At 49.2% G+C, this 21,819-nt stretch overlaps 1 protein-coding gene across 2 annotated transcripts; it reads right to left on the reverse strand.

The window, feature by feature from the left end:
- Window positions 1-358: 358 nt before the first annotated feature.
- On the reverse strand, window positions 359-17,492 carry Ccdc120 (coiled-coil domain containing 120). 2 transcript variants are annotated; one of them, XM_071606388.1, is made up of 11 exons: window positions 10,464-10,495; window positions 7,382-7,535; window positions 7,175-7,264; window positions 6,899-7,032; window positions 5,939-6,079; window positions 5,284-5,560; window positions 4,835-4,897; window positions 4,302-4,476; window positions 4,069-4,167; window positions 1,898-2,812; window positions 359-1,405 (listed from the first exon to the last, which is right to left on the reverse strand). In XM_071606388.1, the coding sequence occupies exons 3-11, from the start codon at window positions 7,221-7,223 to the stop codon at window positions 1,291-1,293; spliced, it is 1,968 nt and encodes a 655-aa protein (XP_071462489.1). In that variant the 5' UTR covers window positions 7,224-7,264; window positions 7,382-7,535; window positions 10,464-10,495; the 3' UTR covers window positions 359-1,290. The 2 variants fall into 2 exon arrangements, with proteins under 2 accessions (XP_071462489.1, XP_027808115.1); XM_027952314.2 differs by lacking the exon at window positions 10,464-10,495 and adding an exon at window positions 17,117-17,492 and having other exon boundaries at window positions 1,303-2,812; window positions 7,439-7,535.
- Window positions 17,493-21,819: the final 4,327 nt, after the last annotated feature.

Below are 21,819 nucleotides of genomic sequence, written 5' to 3' on the forward strand. Positions count from 1 at the left end.
CCCCACCTGTAATCTCAGTGACTCAGGAGTCTGAGGCCGGAGGACAGCAAGTTTGAGGCTAGCTTGGTAACTTGGTAAGACCTTGTCTCAAAGTAAAAAAAAAAAAAAAAATTAAAAAGGACTGGGGATGTAGCTCATTGGTAGAATATTCTGGGTTCAATCCCCAGTACCTAAAAAAAATTTCCTGTTTGAGGTGGTCTAGGAATCTTAGAGCAGACAGGCAAAGTTGTCCCACATCACAAAGCAAGCCAAAACAGATGACACTGTTGCAGGCTATCCGGTATTTTTCTTCCTGTAAAAATGTATTAATGAGAGGTGTGGGCCCCAAGGCAAAGCAGACTAGAGAAGCAACACGAGGTTCAGTTTACACATTTATTATAGAAATCCCCTTCCAGTGTGGGTAGTGTCTTGGGCCCAGATCCACTGGTACAAAAAGAAAAATTTTAACACTAGGTAAAGGGGGTAGGGGAACCCCCAGCTCCAGAAAGTCACAGACAGGTATCATAGAAAACACAGATTGTATGGATTTGTTTAAAAAGTGTTGAATTGAAGGAAAGCCAAGGAGGATGTGACGTGGCCTGTGGCCCATGGCCAGACGTCACCTGAGGATTGTACTGGCATCTACCAGATGCCAGGTTCAACCACCACAGCATCCCAGGATGCAATATACTGAATGGCTCTGCCCCTTGTTAGCCTCCTACAGGGCCTCCTGATTGGGAATGATCAGCACAGAGAGGGATAGGGCACCCCACCCAGAATTTAATCCTTCCAAATGTGGGCAGAAATCCAAACTGCCCTGGTTTGGGGAGTGGCAGGGAGTTCTGTTCACAACAGAGTCTCCTGACTACCCCCCAAAAGGGTCCTAAGACCCTATATGGTCCATTATGGAGGGGGCAGCGGACCTGAACAGAACAGGTTGGGCAGGGGAACAGGAATGAACCCAACCAGGACGAGCTCACAGTTTCCCTTTTATAAAATGCCTAGTATTGGGCAAAGACAGTGAATACTAAATCACAACTGTAAACAGAAATGGAGGAAGGGGATTGGAATCCCCATTACATCATTCACTCTCCTTGAAGCTGGCTGAGGTCCCCCAGTCCCCAGCACAGTGTGAGAGAAGCAGGGTATTAGACACCTTCCCGGGCCCATGGGGAGCCAGGGGCCTTGGAAGATCAGGTTGGCGCCCCGCCCAGGAGTGAGAGCAACCACATCCCAGGGCTCAGCGAGGTCGGCTCTGTGCTCCCAGGACTAGAGCCATGCCCAGACCAACAAGGGGCATATCAGAAGGGGTCAGACCAGTGTCCCTGGGGTCTGGGGGTCAGAACTGGAAGACTGGTCCCCCTCTAGCGTCAGGTCACTTAAACGAGCGTTCAGCTCCGGGGGGTACAGGAAGTCCGCGTAGTATCTTTAGAAGGGGACAGCAGGAATCCGGAGGACAGGGTGGGGAAGACAGAGAAGAGAGAGGAAAAGACAGACAAGACACAGAAAGAAAGAGGAAAAGAGTCTCGTTAAAGAGGTGGAGGCAGGCACAGAAAAGCACCTTTATGCTCCCCAGCATGGGGCATGGAGAAAAGAGGAAGAGAAAGGTGAGGGCACATGACGTCCCTTCCTCCCAGCACCCTGGCTTCAAGGCTCATTTCCAGCCAACATGCACTGGTTAAAACATTAAACTCCTTCTAGGACTTGGTAAGGAACTGCTACCAGTGCCCAGGATCCCCCTCTACCAGGACCTCAAGGCCTAGTGCAGGTCACACCTGGAAATGACCTGTGTCAACACTGCAGCTAGTTTCCTTGTGGTCCCAGTCATTAGCTATCATGACTAGCTGATCCCTGGCCTGGATATCTTCACCAATTACCTCAAGAGACCCCTACCCATCAGTAAAAGCACCCCCCATACCTGCTGGAAACAGGGGGTGCCGTGAAACTCCTCGAGTGCGGGAGCGGAGCCTGGCTGGGGCCCCCATACAGCGCCTGGCCCACCTCATAGCAGCGGGCATGAAGGAAGGGTGGGTGTGGTGGGCCCACGTGAGGGAGCATAGGCCGGCGCTGGGGCCCCATGGCCAGTCCCGAGTTCCGGATGTACCAGTCCCGCAGCCCCTCCAGAGCAAGGTTCTTGTGGCCACTGCGCTCACCCGTCGGGGGGATCCGGGTGGGTGGGGGCATCCATAGCAGAGGGTTTGAATGCACCTCTGGACCCTCAGCAGCTTCCAGGGGCAGGCCACAGGGCTTGGTACGGGTGGCACGGGTGTGGGGGTCCTTGCTGCGGAGGAGGGGGCTGCTGCCATCAGCTGCATACATGGGTGGTGGGCCAGGGAGCATGGCGAGGAGCCCATCCCGGCGGGAGAGTGGTCCTGGGACCTCAGCTGCAGGCAGCAGCTCCCCCCAGCCTGCCCCGCCGCCACTGCGGGGCAGGCCTCGGTCCAAGGAATAGTCCAAGAGGAAGTCCCCACACACAGGTGGGAGCCGGGGGGCTCCACGGGAAGCAGGGGCAGCTGAGCTAGGCCTGGCGGCCCGGGGAGGGTCTGGGGGCCCTGCTGTGCGAGAGGAGAAGGCAGGGGTTGGTTGGGGGCGCTCATACAGCACCTCACTGCTCTTGCAGACTGGTGGGCCAGTGGCAGGGGGAGCCAGAGGGGCAGGCGGAGAGCCAGCTCCCCCAGCAGCAGCCCGGTCCACCAGCAGGGCCTCAGAGCTGTTGCTGCGGCGAGTGCGAGCTGCGAAGAGGGAGGCGCGATCTGAGGCAGGGTCCGCCCGGGGGAAGCCCATCTGGGAGTCTTGGCTGCCGGACCACTGTCGAGAATGGAGGCCTTCGGGCCTGGGGTGCAGAGGTGAGGGTAATGGGAGTACGGTCAAAAAATATCAGGCAAGTGGTTTGAATGCCCTCCCCACACCATCTCTTTCTGAGCCTCCACTTGCATATCTCTAAAATGGGCCCAGGACCAGAAATTGGATGCATGAAGGTGTTAGGAAGGACAGCTGAAATTTGGTCCCAGACTGGGGGCCCCTGGGGTTGGAAATGTATAGACAGAAAGGGCAGTTAACACTAAGGGAGATGCAAATATGTATAGGGCTGGGGAGAAAATATTAGCAGAGGAGCAGTCAAACAGAGCGTTCTTCCTTATCCCCTAACCCTAATCCTAACCCTCACTACTTTCAGGACCAAGTCCTAGTCCTTAGGCCTGGAATTTAAGACCTGCCTAAACTCTGCGCCACCATGTTTATGAACTGCCCAAAACAATCATCCCAACAGCCACCATGCACAGAACACAGGCCTCAAATACAGAGGGATTTGGTTTTGTTTGCAACCTGGGAAAGTAGGTACTTAATAAGTACCTACTGTTTAAGAAACAATAGAATAAACCAGGCGTGGCGGCACATGCTTGTAATCCCAGTGGCTTGGGAGGCTGAGGCAGGAGGATCACAAGTTCAAAGCCAGCCTCAGCAACTTAGTAAGACCCTGTCTCAAAATGAAAAGTAAGGTCTGGGGATGTAGTTCAGTGGTAGTATCCTTGGATTCTATCCCCAGTACCAAACCAAACCAAACCAGACAAAACAAAGAGTATATAGTATAGTGATTAAAAGCACAGACTCCAGAGTCAAGATTGCCTGGGTTCAAACACCAGGATTTCAGTTTACTAACCAGCTCATTAACTAACCCTCTGTGCCTCATCTGTAAAACAGGAATGACAAGACCACAGCTCTCAGAGGGAACTTGTGATGATTAAATGAGTTGATATCACACAAAACACTGATTACTAGCAGACAGTATAGGCACCCAGGACATGTTGCCCAGAAATTATTATGCCTGTGTCTCTCAAAGGCAGATGTCACTGTGCCTGTTTCACAAATAAGGACACAAGGATTCAGAGATAAGAAGATACAGGAAAAAGAAACATACTCAAGCATTTGTGCCTCTGCCCCCAATTCCCACCCTGTTCTCCAAGACAACTCCTATTCACCTTTTAAACCCAGTTGCCCATGCCCCCACATTTTGATAATTTCTTAACACTTCCAGTTAAAACTAACAGTTCCCTTCTCTGATCCTCAGACCCTCCCTCAGAGTCCCCTTACTTGCAGAGCTGGGGGCCAGTGCCCCGGGTGAGGACAGGGGTGGCAGGCACACTTCGCCCCTCAAAACTGGAGGCACTCCTGGGCAGCGAGCGTGTGGGGCTAGACAGAGACGGGCAGGCCCAGGTCGGGGCCCAGGTTAGAGACTGTACCCACCAGCAGGCCCTCTTGCCAGCCCAGGCTCAGGATTCCATTCCTGGCTCCTGGGGAAGGCAGGGGAAGAGGTTCATCCTCACCTGGTGGGGCTGGCCACAGAGTTCCTCCGGCTCTTCAGATCCCCATAAAGATCTGAAGGAGGTGGTTTCCATGGGGTTCGTCGCTCAGGGCTCCCCCCAGATACTGCTCGCAGCTGGTCCCAAGCCTTTGGTGGCGAGGGGCGCTCTGCCAGAGAGAAGCAGCCACGGGGTTCCTCTGGATGGAAGGAGAGAATGGGGTATAATTCAATTAGAGAAGGTCAGAAGAGGCAGTATGGATTGGGGCGAAGCAACAGGGAGGGACTAGAGAAGTAAGGAAAGGGCAAGAGCTAGGACATGATTAAGCAAGCTAAAGAAATAAGGGGAGAGGTGGGGTAAAATGGGTAAGGAAGAGGCTGAAAAGTAGATCCTTGGGCTGAGGGGGTGAGGGATATGATGAAGCTAAAATGGGGGGTGGTACAACCAGATGGGGCATGGCTAAGGAGGAGCTAAACAAGTAAGGGTCTGAGCAACAGGATGGGCTGAGGAGACAGAAAAGGGAATTGTGGGCAGGTTTGGGGAATAGGAGTCCTCACCATTATCATGGCTGGCCCCAGACTCTGACAGGGAGCTGCTCTCCGAGTGCAGAACTACATCTTCTACAGGTGAGAAGGGGGAGAACCAGGCCTATCACTCCAAGACCTGGGTACCAACCCCTTACACCACTGAATGGGCTCTTCTGCTTAGCTCACCTTCTGGAGTATACCATCTCACCCTGTTCCCTCTCCCAAGAATCCACCTTTATCCGAATGCATGACCACCACAGGCTGGGTCTTCACTTTCCTGGTGTCTAGTGCTCAGTCCCCTAGGGCCTGCCCTTACCTGTGAGTCAGTTTCTATAATTCTTCTCATTCAGTGGCTCCCTTAAATTCTGGGCTTCACTGGCTGCTCATCCATGCCACCCCTACCACTTCCATTACTTAAAAGAGTCCCTTCCTGGCCCATTTTCCCATTCTCACTGGTAGGGTGCTGAGGCCTGGCTCACCTTGGCTGAGCTGAGCTAGGCGTGTGCCCAGGCAGACTCCCTGGGTGGTGATAAGTGCCCCTGCAGACAGCGGCAGTGGCTGGGGAGGGAGAACTGGGAGGCCAAGGCGGGCCCGGACATCCCCCAGCTGCTCCTCCAACTCATGCAGCCTCCTCAGTGCATCCGCCTGTACCTGGCGCCTGCGTCGCCGCTGTTCACCACTCAGCTCAGGGGCTAGGGCCAAGCGTCGGGCAGCGGCTGCAATCTGCTGCTGCACCGACACTTCCCGTTCCAGCTCCTACGGGACCCAAGATGGGTAGGAGAGAACCAAATGTTAGAAATTGCCAGGCACAGGGGCCAGAGAGTGGAGGAGCCCATCTATACTGGAAGTGCAGTTTGCTCTTCCTGTGGGCAGACCAATTTGCCTAGGGGTGAAGCTTAAGCATTCTCTGGCAGAGGGGTCCATATTGATGAGGGGTAGGGCCTGTTGTCTTTTGAAAGTGGCTAACCTGTCCTGAAAGACGTAAGGACTAGCATTGTTCCAAGAATCCAACTCCTGAAGATTTTTCCCTTCTTATCTTAGCCTCTCCCTCCCCTGGCCACAACCTCCTCCCCATCCCAAGCCTGGCGCTGTTACTTCCCCTCACCATCTTACTTTCCACACCCATCTGCTCACCTCAACAGGGCACAAGGAGTGATGTGCTGGATTAGGATGCAGTGGAGGGTAGGCACGGGCTGCAGGGGGCCGACGGCGCACCAACTGGGGCCGTTCGCCAGGTTCCAGTGGGCACTCAGGGGGCAGCTGGCCAGTCAGCTCCTGGAGGGGCCGGGGAGGGAGAGAGACTACCAAAGGTTAGTTAGGGAGATGGAGTAAAGCAGTGATGATCCCAGAAGGTACAGAAGTCCTCCAAGAAGCCTGGCCCTTCTCAGCATCCCACACATTGTTTTTCTTCCTTCTCCCAAGATCTCCACCAAGGTGGTGGGCAGTGTAGACTCTCATCCCCTCAATAGTCCAAATCCCTGAGGTATGTGCGTGGGAGGCTGGGTAGCCTGCTTTATAGTCCAGAAGCTTTTAGTTTTTACAAAGGCAACACATTCTATATATTGCATATTAAAAACACTCCCTTCAAGGTTTCTAGCAAGCTATGAGGGCATTCACAATAAGAAGGATAAATCAAACCTAGAAATCACCCCATGACAGATTCAGAGTAGGCCTTGCTACCAAATTTTGGACACAGCCTTTTTAAAAATTTCTCTCTCCCCTCTCTCTCTCTCTCTCTCTTTAATTATAGATGGGCATAATACCTTTATTTTATTTATTTATTTTTATGTGGTGCTGAGGATCAAACCCAGCACCTGGCACATGCTAGTAGGCAAGCACTCTACTGCTGAGCTCCAGTTTGTTTATTTTTGTTTGTTTGTTGAGGATCTGGAGGGTTTAAAGGGTAGACAAGAAACTGTAGGCCTGTATCACCATATTTCACTGATTCTAAGAAATCTCAGTTGAGCTTTGAGAAGACAGAGGGTGACCTACAGTCCAGATTAGTGGTTTAGCAATTTCCACCACAGTCTGTCTATCTAGGGGTCCCAGCCCCTCACCCCCTCCCACTTGACACCCCTCAGGCCAAACTCTTACCGCCTCCTGGAGACACACTTTTCGGAGTTCTTGAAGTTTCAGGCTCAGGGCCTCTTGCAGGGCCCGCTGCCGGTCAAGCAGTCCCCTCAGACGCTCTGACTTCACCTGGGGGGCAGCCTCTCCAAAAAGGGCAGCTGGACAGAAAAAACAAAGATCAATGGGACAACTGGGCAATCCTGAAGCAGTTGTGGGGCCAGGTACCAACCTTTCCCAAACAGACAGGTGGTGATGGAGAGCAGGGGAAGAGGCTGCAAGAGGGGGAAACCAGCCACCAACCTGAGGCATTGAAGGTAGGAGAGCTGATCAGCTGACCTTTGACTTCCATCCTGGTGTTGTCAGGAGGCCGTGGCTGATGGTGGACAAGGCCTAGCAGTGACACACAGGAGCCATTAAGAAAGCACATCCCATGATACTCCAGTACCCAGCCCAACTCAGCTTCCCACACTCCAGATGGGAATACAAAGTGCCCTGGGCCCCACCCACCTGCCTGGCCTGGCCTTTGATTCTGTGTCAATGACTGGACCCACACTGCCCTGGTACCTTGGTTCCCTTCCCATTGAGTGGGAACACAGCAAGTGGGAAGCTGGGCAGACTTACGCCTCCTCAGAGGCCCATGGGCCACAGCCGGGAGTCTTGCCTAGAGAGAGAGAAATGATGGTAAAGATTCAATCAAATATCACACTAGTTGGCACTTATAAAGCACTGGCTGCCTGGAAGAGTTGCCTACTATGTCACATTGAATCTTCACAACTAGCTGGGGATAGGAGTTCTCTGATTATTATTACCCCATGTTAGAGGTGAGGAGAGGAAGGTAGAGAGGTGAATAACTTGCCCACAGTCAAGGACATACCCCAGGCCCATCTCCCTGGCCCTACACTCTCCACCACTAAGGCTGTTCTAACCCCACCAACTTCATCATAAACTGCCTGGTCCAGCAAGCCACATAGGGGCCTTTGCCCAGGCTATGGCCATCTGGAGTGCTGTTTTAAACTTCCTACCCACCCGGCCCCATTTCTCATTTATAATTCTGGGGCTTAAATATCACTTAACAATTGCTGTCCAACAAGAGACTGTGCCTCCCCTGTACCTCCATGAGGCATGTTGAATCAGGAGATACTATTAAATCAGTATCTCTAGCACCCTAACCACTGCGGTTTGTACAGCAAGTGCCTCATGAATGTCTGTTGGCTGACTGAGTAAATGAGTGAATGAAAGCTGAGGGAGCCAAGCTAGGGTTCAAGTCCAGATTTGTGGGTCCATACCTGTCCTAATTCCATCCTGTAGCCCTTGTGTAACAAGGAATATTCACCTAGCCCAAGGTCCCTCCATCCCCTCTCTCCACCACAGGTTAGTCTGAGACTAGCATATGGAGGTCACCTTGCAGAGATTTGTGAGAAGTGAAGTCCATAACCACATAACAAGCCACCTATTTTCTCTGTGCCCAGAAACCCTGATGGACCATGAAGTCTGCCTTGGCCAGCTACCAGCCCTCCCTCATCCTCTCCTCTAGACTTTGCTCTCTCCCTCCCACACCCTGCTTGGTCCCAGCTGGGCAGCAGGGTGACATCACCTCCCACCACCTGGCCTAACCTTCATGACAGGTGACTGGGAGGGCCTCATGGGGCCACAGAGTTCCCATCTCCACCTACCCTGAAATCCACAGCTTGTGGATCTGGTAGCCAAGGGAAGACCCAGGCAACCAAAGAGGCAGGGGTACAAGCCCCTTACCCATCTCTATATTGTGGGGTATGGCCAAGCTGCCTATAAGTTGCTCCTGGATTCTCTGTTGTCCTCCTATCAGCCCCATAGGGTCTGTATCACTGTCTTAAAGCAGCTGTGCCCTGTCCTCAACATCAGGTATGAGGTCAATCTCTAGAGTCGTTTTATAAATCCAGGCACAGCCAGGTGGGGTGGAACATGCCTATAATCCAAGCAACTCAGGAGGCTGAGACAGGAGGAACACAAGTTTGAGGCCAGCCTCAGCAACTTAGAGAGATCCTAAGCAACATAGTGTGACCCTGGTCTCAAAATAAAAATGAAAGCTGGGTACAGGTGGCACACACCTATAATGCCAACAGCTCGGGAGGCTGAGGCAGGAGGATAACAAGTTCAAAGCCAGCCTCAGCAACTTAGTGAGACCCTGTCTCAAAATTTTAAAAAAATTAAAAGGTCTGGGGATGTGGCTCAGTGGTTAAGCTCCCCTGGGTTCAATCCCCAGTACCAAAAAGGGGGAAAAATCCAGACACAGCATGTACTTTGCAGAGGCCCTCACATGGCTACCCATCTAAGGTATGACCCTTCCCAGCATGGCAGGGTTTCCTTGATGTCCCAATTCAACTTCTCTTTGCCCCTTGGCTCCTAGAGTTCCTACTTTACCCAAGTCCCATTTGGATTTGGGAAATTTTCCCAGGCTCCCCTGAACCTTCTTCCATCTCAAAAGGAACACAACCAAAGGAACACAACTCCTCCCCACATAGGCCCATTTACCCCATTCACTATGAGTGGCCCCACATTTCACATGGGGCTACCTCAATCCTCCCTTCTCTGAGAGCTCAGAGCATCTTAGAAATCAACACAGGGTCCACACAGGAACCCTGACTCTACCCTGTCAACCTGACCTCAGGGACATAGCTAGGGTATGAGTCATGGGGTCACTGGGCAGGCTAGACACAGGGTCAACGCCCCACACCTGGCTCCAAAATCTTTGCCTCCACTCACATGTCCTCTGCACTCTTGCCTGGAAACCTAGGGCTGCCAAGTCCCTATCCAGAGATGGTAGAAAAGGGATTTGAGCAATCTCCCCCCCAGCGTGTCCCCACACGGGCTCCTGGGACCTCCACTGATGACCCCATGACCCTGTCCTGACATCCTGTCACAGGGATGGGCTGCAGCAAGAGAGCTGCAGAAGGCACCCCCCACACCCAGAGGCGGGCCCAGCAGGTTTTTCAGGTCTGCCCTTCTGACACCACAGCCGAGAAATTCCTGGCTGTAATGACTGTTTACAACCAAGACACCTCACCGGGGTGGCACCCCAACACTGTCACCAAGACCCCCCATTTCCACACACTGACACCCCTGGAACATTCTCAAAGTCTGAATTGCCCCCTGAGTTCCCCTGTGCCAGCTTTCTCCACTCTAGGTGAACAAACAGGGAGTGGGCAGGCAGGTGTCTAGACAATGGTTTTTCAAACAGCTCAGTCTGGCTTCTCAGAAGCATTGGCCTTGGGTTGCAGAAGGACAGAAGCTACTCTGGCAGGGAGGAAAGGAAGAGAGGAAGTAAGGGGAGTGGAGAAGGGGAACTCATGTGTCTTCTCCCCCATCCTTCCCCTGTCCATTTCGTCCATTTCCGGCCCCAAATTACTTTGTCCCAGGAAAGGAAGTAGGACATTTTGTGATTCTCAGGCCCTCCTTCTGTGCTGAACACCCCCCCAGCCCCACCCCACATTGTTGGTGTACCTCTCCCACAGACCTGGCTCTCTTCTGAAGGGAACTTTAGTACACCATACCCCGGTTCCTAATGCTCTCATCCCCCCCACCCCTGGGCCCACTACTCCCAGGTGCTCACCAATGTCAGAGATTGCTGTGGGGTAGCTTCGGGTACCTCAGAAAAAAAATAGTTGTCTCAATCGGGCCCTGGTTCGGCTGGCAGTGGCAGTGAGCAACAGTGGCGGATGCCTTGGCTGCCTCCCACTAGGTAATGGCCCAGCCTACCTGGCCAGGAACTGGGCCGGCCCACACCTTTTAACCCTTGCCTGTCTATCATTAGGGCTAGGGCTATCCCTGGAGGGCAGCCTCAGGGCCTAGTCCCTTCACAGTGCCCTGCATGGCCAAGTAGAGAATTTGGAATACCCCCCCTCACCTCAGATACTTAAGTAGAGACCTGGGAAAGAAGAGCTAAGAGTCTTGGAATACACACTGCCTCTCATGCTGCCCAGATTTCCAGAGGACTAGAGCCTGCCTGCTGACGGTAGCGCCTTGGGGTTGGGGGACCAGAGGACTGGGGAACTGTAAAACAGATTGGAGGCTCAGGTGTTACACCAAATTTGTGTCTCTTAGGAGTATGTATCACATTCCCAAGGCCCCTGCCCTTCCTCCTAGGGCAAGGTGGAGTGGGAGAAGTCCTTGGAGTAATTCATTGGGGTAAATTTCCAAGTTGGGGACAGAGGAAGTCAACCTTTCTAAGAGGCCAGATCTCAAGACCCTACAGCCTTCCACAGGTCCAGAAGAAGTAATCCTAGTAAACCAACCACAATAATTTATGTCCTACAAACATGGAAGAATGTAATAGGCCTACCTTCTCAGAGCCATTGTACTTATGTGGAAGCTGAAGCTCAGAGAAGTGAAGAGGCTTGATACAGATCACTACCCACAAGAGCAGGTGGAGTGGGGGAGGGGACCTTTGCCTGTAATCCCAGCAGTGCAGGAGGCTCAGACAGGAGAATCATAAATTCAAGGCCAGCCTCAGAAACTTAGTGAGACCTTGTCTCAAAATAAAAAAAGAAAAAAGGGCTGGGGCGGGGCTGGAGTTGTGGCTCAGTGGTAGTGTGCTTACCTAGCACATGTGAGGCACTGGGTTGGATCCTCAGCACCACATAAGAATAAATAAATAAAATAAAGGTATTGTGTTCATCTACTACTAAAAATATATTTTAAAAATATTTAACAAAAAATGGCCAGGGATATAGCTCAGTGGTAAATCACCCCTGGATTAAATCCCTAGTATTCACCTCCCCCACCAAAAAAAGCAGGTAGAATCAGAATCTTGGGTCTGAAGGCAGGCAGAGGTTGCTCCTGAAGGAGGAGGAGTAGGAAGGAGGTTCAGGCTTCTTCACATCCTTGCTGGGTCTCCTTCATTTCTTCCCCTTGCCATTTCTGGACAGGAGTCAGGCTTCATGCCAGACAAGGAAATTGAGGGTTCCAAGTCCCTACAATGTAAGGACAACACCACATGGGCTCTGGGCCTGTCCCAGCGCACACCACACATCCTGTGCTCCATATGGGACCGTCTGCTCTGTGACCTCAAGGCCCAAACCTAACCCAGGTCCCTGCAGCAGCCCTGCTACAACATGAAAGAGCAGAGTGTGAGGAATGCTCTCTCCCTATTTTGGCAGGTGTGCCAAGCAAGAGAGTTCCCTTTGTCACATGCTATTAAGGCCTCCTGCCATCCCTGCCCACCTTTCTTCCTGGGTGTGAGATTTCTGGTGTGGCACACAAAGGCCCCTTTCATTACCTCCCCCTTCTTCCCTCCTTCTCTGCCCAGAGCTGGTGGAGGCGGACAACAGAAAGGTGGGCAACTAGCTGGGTGTTAGTGGGGAGTGTTTTCTTGGCCATGGCCTCTGCCACCTCTTGCGGGCCACCAAGAACGTTAGGACGGTAGGAAGTGAGATGGATATAAAATCAGAGCCAACAGGGACAAGAGACTGAGGCTGGCAATGCAGATTGAATCTCAAGGCTTAGGTTCCCTCATCTATAAAATGGGTAAAAGGTGAGTATAAAGATAATAAAGGCCAAAGGAACTCTGGAAGGTATTTCAAAGTGCAAGGAAACTCACCACATCATTAATGACTGGTAATAACAATAATAAACTCATCCATTGATGGATTGGGGTGCAGGGAAGTGGAGAGGAGTAGGTAGCTGGACCTCCTTGGCCATTTAGACAAGTAGGGCAGAGTCACCCACACATATCATTGCTCTGATGATTTAAAAAAAAATTTTTTTAGATATCAATGGACCTTTATTTTATTCATTTACTTATGTGTGGTGCTGAGAATCCAACCCAGTGCCTCATACATGCTAGGCAAGCACTCTACCATGAGCCACAACCCCAGCCCCGCTCTGATGATTTTTAACAGCCTGGAAGATGGCCCAAACTCTCAGCCCTACTCCAGTGGGTCCTGAGTCTCCCATGGATACTACACAGCTAATAAGTTGTAGATGTGGGATTTGACCCAGCTCTGTCATTTACTGTTGTATGCCGGCTTAGACAACTCACTTAATGTCTCTGTGCCTCAATGTTCTCATTTGTTAAATGGGGATGATGAGAACAGTATGTAGTGCACACAGAGCTGTTGTGAGCATTAAATCAGTTAATAGACTACCATAAGTGCTCAGTTATGATGGCTGTCATAATCACAAGTATTCCTCCCCAAAGAACTCAGGAATCAAACAGATATATCTGGACTGGGTTGTAGGGTTTTTTTGTTGTTGTTGTTTTGTTTTGTTTTTTGAGATGCAGCCGGTGTCTCTCAACCTCACTGGATAAATTTGAAACAGACCTATTTTCTCTCTGATAAGCTGTCTGAACTCTCACTATCCAAAATCAGGATATAAATATATTCAGATGCATTTCAAAGAGAGCTAGTATCCCTCAGCCTCCAAACCCTCCCTACTTGCCAAACCAGACATTTTTTGAAACAGAGCTGTTTTCCCTAATCTCCAACCTCTCCCTCAACTCAACATTAAAAATTAAAAATTCAGGAAACAAGGACGCCATGGGGCACACCTATAATTCCAGGCTGAGGAATTCAAGGCCACTCTGGGCAACTTAGCAAGACCCTGTTTCAAAATTTAAAAAAAAAGAGCTGGGGGTATAATTCAATGGTAGAACATCCCTAGGTTCAATCCCAGGTACCAAAGTAAAAATGCAGAAACCAAATACATTCAGATAAATTGTTGGAACTCTCACTATCAAATATAGGAACTGAAATTTTTTAAACTGTGCTGGGGACAGAACCCAGTGTCTTGTGCATGCTAGGCAAACACTCTACCACAAACCCATATCCTCAGCCCCTGGATTTTTTTTTTTTTTTTGATACTGGGGATTGAACCCACTTAAGGGGCACTTAACCACTGAGCCACATCCCTAGCCCTTTTTATATATTTTATTTTGAGATAGGCTCTTGCTAAGTTGCAGAGGACCTCACTAAATTGTTGAGGCTGGCTCTGAACTTGTGATCCTCTTGCCTCAGCCTCCTAAGCTATTGGGACTACAGGCGTGCGCCACCATGCCCTTCCTGAATAACTTTTGAGTCGGAGTCATTATCCCTGATTATCTGAACTTTCACTTCTCACTATGTAAGATGGGACCACAAAGTACCTTCAGTTAGGTTTCACTGTCTGAACTCCAAGAAATCTTCCTGACTCAGAACTCAGACACTAAATAGATTGGGACAGTGAAGAACAACTAATTGTTATTGACAGATTTGGAGAAATGTCTTGAATAAATAAGATGGGTCTGATATTCATCATTCAAATTCACTACTCTATAAGAAATGCAGGAATAAGTGAATAACACATTACCATCTCACTATTCACCCTATGCATCCTTAAAATCAAGAATATTCACATAGCAAAGGAATCTCACGTTATTGTTGTAATTGTTACTACTGGATGGCCTGATTCTTTTTCTGTTTTGTTTTTTTTAGGACTTTAACAAAAATTTATTAAACCTGTAAACTGGGTGCAGTGGTGCACGCCTATAATCCCAGCATCTCGGGAGGCTGAGACAGGAGGATTGCGAGTTCAAAACAAGCTTCAGCAACCACAAGGTGCTAAGCAACTCAGTGAGACCCTGTCTCTAAATTATAATTACAAAAATAGGGCTGGGGATGTGGCTCAGTGTTCGAGTGCCCCTGAGTTCAATCCCTGGTATCAAAAAAAAAATTATTAAACCTGTAAATTGATAGCTTTTCTATGTTGAGGGATCCAATCTATTGACTCTTTTAAAGCCTTCCTTAGCTTATTGTCTTACCACTTCATAATTTTCAAGCAAACAGATTCTGTAAATATTTTTTAAGTATAGACCTAAATATTTCATTTCCTTTGGAACAACTAAAAATACTTTTTTTGAGACTATCATGCTGTGTTGCCCAGCTGGCTACAAACTCCTTGGCTCAAGTGATTCTCCTGCCTCAGCCTCCTGAATAGTTGGGATTACAGGTGTGTGCAACCACACCCACTTAGATGGGCCTGATTCTAACATCCAGTGACAGCCTGCATTCCCCCTACCCCCAAAGCGTGCACACACACACACACACACACACACACACAGGTCCCACAGAGGTGGGATGGACTTAGCACCCAAACTTTTATTGTTTACCACCAGGAGAGAAGTGTATAAACCCCAACCTCCAACCTACCCCCACCAAGCCTCTGACCTACAATAGACTTTTCTCCAGCCAGAAAAGCAGGGATTACACACCCAGGATCAAGAACAGGGAAGGGGCCAGGTGTAGTAGCACATGCCTGTAATCCCAGTAGCTCAGGAGGCTGAGACAAGATGATCACGAGTTCAAAGCCAGCCTCAGCAAAAGCGAGGCACTAAACAACTCAGTAAGACCCTGTCTCTAAATAAAATACAAAAGAGGGCTGAGGATGTGGCTCAGAGGTTGGGTACCCCTGAGTTCAATCTCTGGTACCCCCTCCAAAAAAATCAGGAAAGGGGGGTAATGTGACCTAGAAGATTCATACATACTCTAAGCCCCTACCCCACATATGTTCTCAATCTCCCTGCCTCCCCCCAACTAGTGACAGCCCTGGACATAGTAAGGCTGGAAACCTGACCTGCACCTCTTGACTCCCAGAGAGTCACTGAATAATTTAGGGTGTTTTTCACACTTAGGGAGGGCAGGGGACATAGGAAGATTTCCATGCCCTCCTGCAGGAAGAGAAATGCAAGCTCTATTGGAGATCACTGGAGAGGAGATGAGGGAGGGAGAGATCACATACAAAAATCCCATCAACCACACAGAGCTCACAGTACTGCTTGTTCTTCAGCATTTGGAGTATACTTTAAAAACCCTGGGAACAATGGAACCTTCAAGTTCAGGGACAGGGTATAATGTACTGGACTCAGAAGGGAGGGGAAGTGGATGTTAGAAAGGAGGAAGACCTGAATAGGATGGAAGGGCATGGTAAGGGGTAGAAAAGTAGTGTTAGATTGGGAATAGGATAAAAGAACAGGAAAGGAAGGAGTACAGGAGATACAGGATAGAGATCACTAAGCAGAACGGGGCCAGGCACAATGGCCCAGCAACTCAGTAGACAGAGACAGGAGGATCACAAGTTCAAGGACAGCCTGGGCAACTTAGTAAGATCCTGTTTCAAAATTAAGGGCTGGAGGGCTAGGGTGGTGGCTCAGTGGTAGAGCACTTGCCTAGCAAGTGTGAGGCACTGGGTTCGATCCCCAGCACCACAAAAACTAAATAAACAAAATAAAGATATAAAAAAATTAAGGGCTGGAGGATGTAGTTCAGTGGTAGAGCACCACTGGGTTCAATTCCCAGTACTGCTTTAAAAAAGAGGCAGGACAGGGAATGAGCCAGGACATTGGCCAGAGGATGGAGTGAGGTTCAGGACAAGAGAAAAAGTACAAGAAGACAAAACAGCAAGGCAGGATGAAAGTCAGTGAAGAACAGCATCCAAGAAGACATGACTTGGATGGGTTAAGCCTGTCAAGGGAGGGAAAAAAGGGAAAAAAGGGCAGGTTCATGAGGGAGATCAGGAACAGGAAAAGACCAGGACAGAATGAGGATAGGAAAGAGGTAGAGATGGGACCAAAAAAAAAAAAAAAAAGAGGGTAAAACAGGAAAGGGTTGGGGACAGGGACAGGTAGGAGACATAGGGGGATGTTTAAAAGTGGTGGGCCAAGAGGGAGATCAGGAGGTGGGAAACAGACCAGAGGGATAGTACAGGGTGGGGTGGGAAGAAAGTACAGAAATAAGGGGCCAGGAATCAGGATAGAACTGGATCAGATTGGGGTTAGGAAGACAGATCACAATGTTAGAGTTTCAGACACCTGATAAGCGTTTTGGGAACACACAGATCCAAGCAACCAGACATAAACTAGGGTCAGCTGGGCATCAAGACAGGGCAAGATGAGATACAGGACATGGTCAGACAAGGACCTAGGGTCAGACCAAGGATCCTGAGGAAAAATCTGCAAGGGTTTGGGGGTGATACTGGATTAAGGGGGGGACAAAGCAAAGGTTAAGGATCACAGCAGGCCAGAATATGATTAGGTCAGGGATCTAACTGAAGGTCCTAAGACCAAGGTTGGCAGGGGTCCGGGGTTGAAAAAAGAGGTCAGACAGGGGTCAGGGGTGATATCATAAGGTCAGAGGTCGTGAGTGTACACGCAGGTACATTCTTGTCTGCGTTTCCAGGCCATCACCCCACCCTGTCCCCTCCCTTCTTCCCCTAGAGGGGGTTGTTACTCACCTATGGTCCTTGCACCGCGGTGTAGGCGGGGTCGGTGTAGGCCAGCAGGGATAGTGGGCGCGCCCCTCCCTCGCTGAGCCCTGCTAGTCCCTGGACACGCGCCTACACCCCTTCCGCGCCCTTCTGGTGGGCCGCATTCGGCCCCGCGACCGTTAGCCGTGGGGGCAAGATGGGGGGCGCCCCGAGGATGGGAAAGGTGTGCTGGCCCCTCTGCAGGCTGTGGACCCCCAACCCCCACCTTTAACTCGGTGCATCCGCTCCCGGCAGCACCGCCACCTCCGCTGCTGAGCGCGAGCCTGGGGGAAACTGGGGAGTGGGGCGCGAGACCACAGCAGCGGCGGAGACGAAGTGCGCAGGCGCCAGCTCGGGTCTTCGATTTTCCTGCCCTGGGAGCGCCAGGAGCGAACAAACTGGGAGCGCGTGCGCACACGTTTTCTCTAGGGCAGCAGTGCCCGCCCCTGCCCAGGCCACGCCCCTTCAGTAAGCAGACTGGCGCCCCTCACCACTAGTCAGTCTCCTTTCACAGATCCCCAAGCAGTACCCCAAACTGCTTTCTGTAAGCCATCAATACACCTCTAAACTCCCCATCGACCTTCTGTGCCTTTCCCCAAATTCACCCCAAACCACCCTTCATCATCCACCAAATTATATCCCCAAAGTAATATTAATCCCAAGCAGTCTCTCCATTCCACCTTTCATGAACACCCAAACTGCACCAATAAACCACTCTAAGGACCTTTGAGCTGTATCCAAAGCACACTATGTTGACTCCAAGGTATAACTCTAAATTACTCTCCATGGATATCAAAATTGCATCAAAAAATTACTCATAGATCCCTCCCAAGGGACCCAATTCCCCAATCACTCTATTTACCTCTTAATTTCAACTTTCAAACCACCTTCCACAGTTCTCTAAATTGTATCTGCAAGCTACTTCTGTTGATCTCAAGCAGTACCTCCAATCCACCTTTCCGTGGATACTCAAACTGTACCAATAAACTACCCTCCAGTACCTGCAAGTTGTTCCCCCCAAACTAACTGCAATCAGCCCCAAAACTACTAGCTTCCAAACAGCATTTTTTTTGCAGTGCTGTGAATGGAACCCAGGGCCTCTGGAATGCAAACTACCACTGAGCTACATTCCCAGCCCCAAACATTACTTCTGAATCACCTTCTAGTATGTATCCAAAACACCCTCATTTGACCCCAGATTGCTGTCCATGTGCTCTCCACCATACTCTATCAATCCCCAAAGTGCTTTCCAAGAGCCCCCATCACCACCCCAAACATTGCCAATTACACTTGACATGGGCCTCACCTGCACTTCAAATCAATTCCAAACATATCATGTTCTACCTCCAAACCAAGCTCCATACACACTCCCCAACAAAATACATTCAATTGACCTCCCTTCCTTTTTCCACAAAATTACCTTCCAATAGCCCCTACCAATATCCCAAATACTCCCAAATACACTTTGTGTGGTTTTCTAGCTGCACTTCTGCACTTTTAAACCACAGTCCAGTGACTCAGACTGCATCACCAAACCACTCTTCAACAGTCCTCAACTAGTCCTCCCAATAACCAACAACCATCTTGCTTTAGGGATCCCCCAAATCATACTCCAGTGACCCAAAACATGTCCCTCAAACCCTCCAATGACTCCATTTGCACACCAAATACTACATTAGGGAACCAAATTACAAAGCATTTTTCAATGATCATTCTTTTTTAGGGGGTAGGGGTACCAGGGATTAAACTCAGGGGCACTCAACCACTGAACCACATCCCCAGCCCTCTTTGGTATTTTATTTAGAGACAATGTTTCACTGAGTTGCTTAGAGCTTCACCAAATTGCTGTGGCTGGCTTTGAACTCGCGATCCTCCTGTCTCAGCCTCCTGACCCTCTGGGATTACAGGCGTGCACTACCACGCCTAGCCCAATGATCATTCTTAAAAACATTTAATTGAGATATAATTAACAATCCATAAATGTCATTCACTTTTAAAAGTTCTCAATGATTTTAGAAAGTTTACCAAGATATGCACCAATCACCATAACCCAGTTTTATAGCATCTATATTATCTCAATAAGATTCTTTGTGTGAATACGATGTATCCCCATTAACATTCCCATGATCTAGGCAACTACTAATCTACTTTCTGTCTCTATAGATTTGCCTGTGCTGGACATTTCATATGAATGCAACATGAGGATTTTTTTGGACTTGGCATCTTTCACTTAGCATAACTTTGTTTTGGCACTAGTGGGAATTGATCCCAAGGCTTTGTGCATGCTAGGCAAGTGTTCTACCCCTAAGCTACATCCAGAACCATTTGTATTTTAATTTTAGCCAGGGTTTCCACTAATTTGCTGCAACTGACCTTAAACTTGTAATCCTTCTACCTCAGCCTACAGAGTAGGTAGGATTACAGGTATGTGCCACTGTGCATGGCCAGCATAAGTTTTTTGAGGTTTATCTATGTCATAACATGCATCATGTATCAGGAGTTTGCTCATTTTATTTCTGAATAGTTGAATATCCAATGACATTTTATCTTCTTTGTATTTTTATTTGAGGTACTTAGGATTGAACCCAGGGGTGCTTTACCTCTGAGCTACATCCCCAACACTTTTTTGTTTTATTTTGTTTCCTTGAGACAGGGTCTCACTAATTTGCCCCCGGCTGGCCTCAAACTTGTGATCCTCCTTCCTCAACTTCCCAAGTCACTGGGATTACAAGCATGCACCACCACACCTGGCTTATCCAATCATCTTTCAACTGTTCCCCAAATCACCCACTAATAGCTCCCTAACTAGGGCTGGGGATATGGCTCAAGCGGTAGCGCGCTCGCCTGGCATGCGTGCGGCCCAGGTTCGATCCTCAGCACCACATACAAACAAAAGATGTTGTGTCTGCCGAGAACTAAAAAATAAATATTAAAAATAAATTCTCTCTCTCTCTCTCTCTCTCTCTCTCTCTCTCTCTCTCTCTCTCTCCTTAAAAAAAAATTTAAAAAAAAATAGCTCCCTAACTACAATTTACAATAGCTCCTGAAATCCAGACTTCAAAATAGGCTCCTCCCAAGGGCTGGGGATATAGCTCAGTTGGAAGAGTACTTGCCTCACATGCACTAAGGCCCTGGGTTCAATCCCCAGCACCACACACACACACACACACACACACACACACACACACATAAGCACCCAGACAATACCCCACATCATCCCTAAACCACTCCACTGATCCTCAATCATCACTAAACTACCCTTTCACGGCCTTATTTTTATACCCCAAAACCCTTTTAACAGCTTCTACTATACCCTCAAACTGCCCTATATCAACTCCTGAGAAAGCAGAGTAGTATCACACACCTGTAGTCCCAGCTATTCAGAAGGCTGAGATAGGAGGATAGCTTGAACACAGGGACTCAGGGGCTAGTTTGGACAACATAGTGAGACCCTTGCTCTTAGGGGAAAAAAAAACCTCACTGGGTGTGGTGGCACATGCCTGTAATTCTAGCTACTTGTGAAACTGAGGCAGCAGGATCACAAGTTCAAGGCCAGCCTTGGCAACCTTAATGAGTCTATCTCAAAATGAAAAATGAAAAATTGAGGGGCTGGGATATAGCTCAGTTGGTAGTGTTTGCCTTGCATGCACAAGGCCCTGAATTCAATCCCTACACCGCCAAAAATAATGGATAGGGATGTAGCTCAGTGGTAGCATCCATGGATTGAATCCCCAGTAACCCCACACACACACACAAACTGCCAAGTGTATCCCAAAAGTATCTTTTCAATGATACCCAACCCTAACCCCAAACTACTGTCCAATAATTACAAGTCTCACTGCCAAAATTTGCCTTCCAACAGCCCCCAACTCTGTTTCTCCTAACTACATTTCCTTGGTCCCAGAACTGTACCCCAAAACCACTTGTTTTGTACCAGGGATTGAATCCAGGGATGCTTTGCCACTGAGCCACATTCTTCAGCTCTTTTTATTTTTTTATTTTGAAACAGGATCTCACTAAATTGCTGAGGCTGACTTCAATCTTGCGATCCTCCTGCCTCAGCCTCTTAAATCATTGGGATTACAGGCCTGCACTATCACACCCAGCAGTTCCACATGATTTAAGATAAGGTTGGGTATGAAAGTCATTAAACAGTAGTTTGGGCCCAGGTGCAGTGGTGAACATCTGTAATCCCAGAGGATCAGGAGGCTGAGTCAGGAGGATCACAAGTTTGGGGCCAACCTCAGCAACTTAGAGAGGCCCTAAGCAACTCAGCAAGACCCTGTCCCCAAATGAAAACTAAAAAGGGCTGGGGATGTAGCTCAGTAGTAAAGCGCCCCTGGTTTCAATCCTTGGTACCAAAACTAAATAAATAAATAAATAAGGAAGTAAATGAAAATAACTAGGGATGTGGCAGAGTGGTTAAGCACTCTAGGTTTAATCCCTGGCACCAAAAAAAAAAAAAAAATACATGGAACTATACCTATAGAACTTTATCTTCCAGTTTTTCCCAACCATAACACTTAAATCACCCTCCAAGAATTCCCAACCACACCCTAAACTGCCCTCCCATGGCCCCCAATGCTACCTGTAAACATTCACAATTTACCTTCCCACAGCCTCCCAACTAAACTCCAAACCACCCTCCATTGACCTCACATCCCTTCGATGGCTTTAGTTGTACCCAAATA

This window comes from Marmota flaviventris, chromosome X, assembly GCF_047511675.1.
Source record: "Marmota flaviventris isolate mMarFla1 chromosome X, mMarFla1.hap1, whole genome shotgun sequence".
Classification (NCBI taxonomy): Eukaryota; Metazoa; Chordata; class Mammalia; order Rodentia; family Sciuridae; genus Marmota; species Marmota flaviventris.

Bases quoted from the DNA above. Each gene is read 5' to 3' on its own strand.
- Ccdc120 (XM_071606388.1), bottom strand. From the start codon at position 7,223: ATGGAAGTCAAAGGTCAGCTGATCAGCTCTCCTACCTTCAATGCCTCA. The intron at 6,080-6,898 runs GTAAGAGTTTGG...CGGCCCCTCCAG, and splicing joins AAGTGTGTCTCCAGGAGGCG to GAGCTGACTGGCCAGCTGCC. The intron at 4,168-4,301 runs GTGAGGATGAAC...GTCTCTGTCTAG, and splicing joins TCTGTGGCCAGCCCCACCAG to CCCCACACGCTCGCTGCCCA.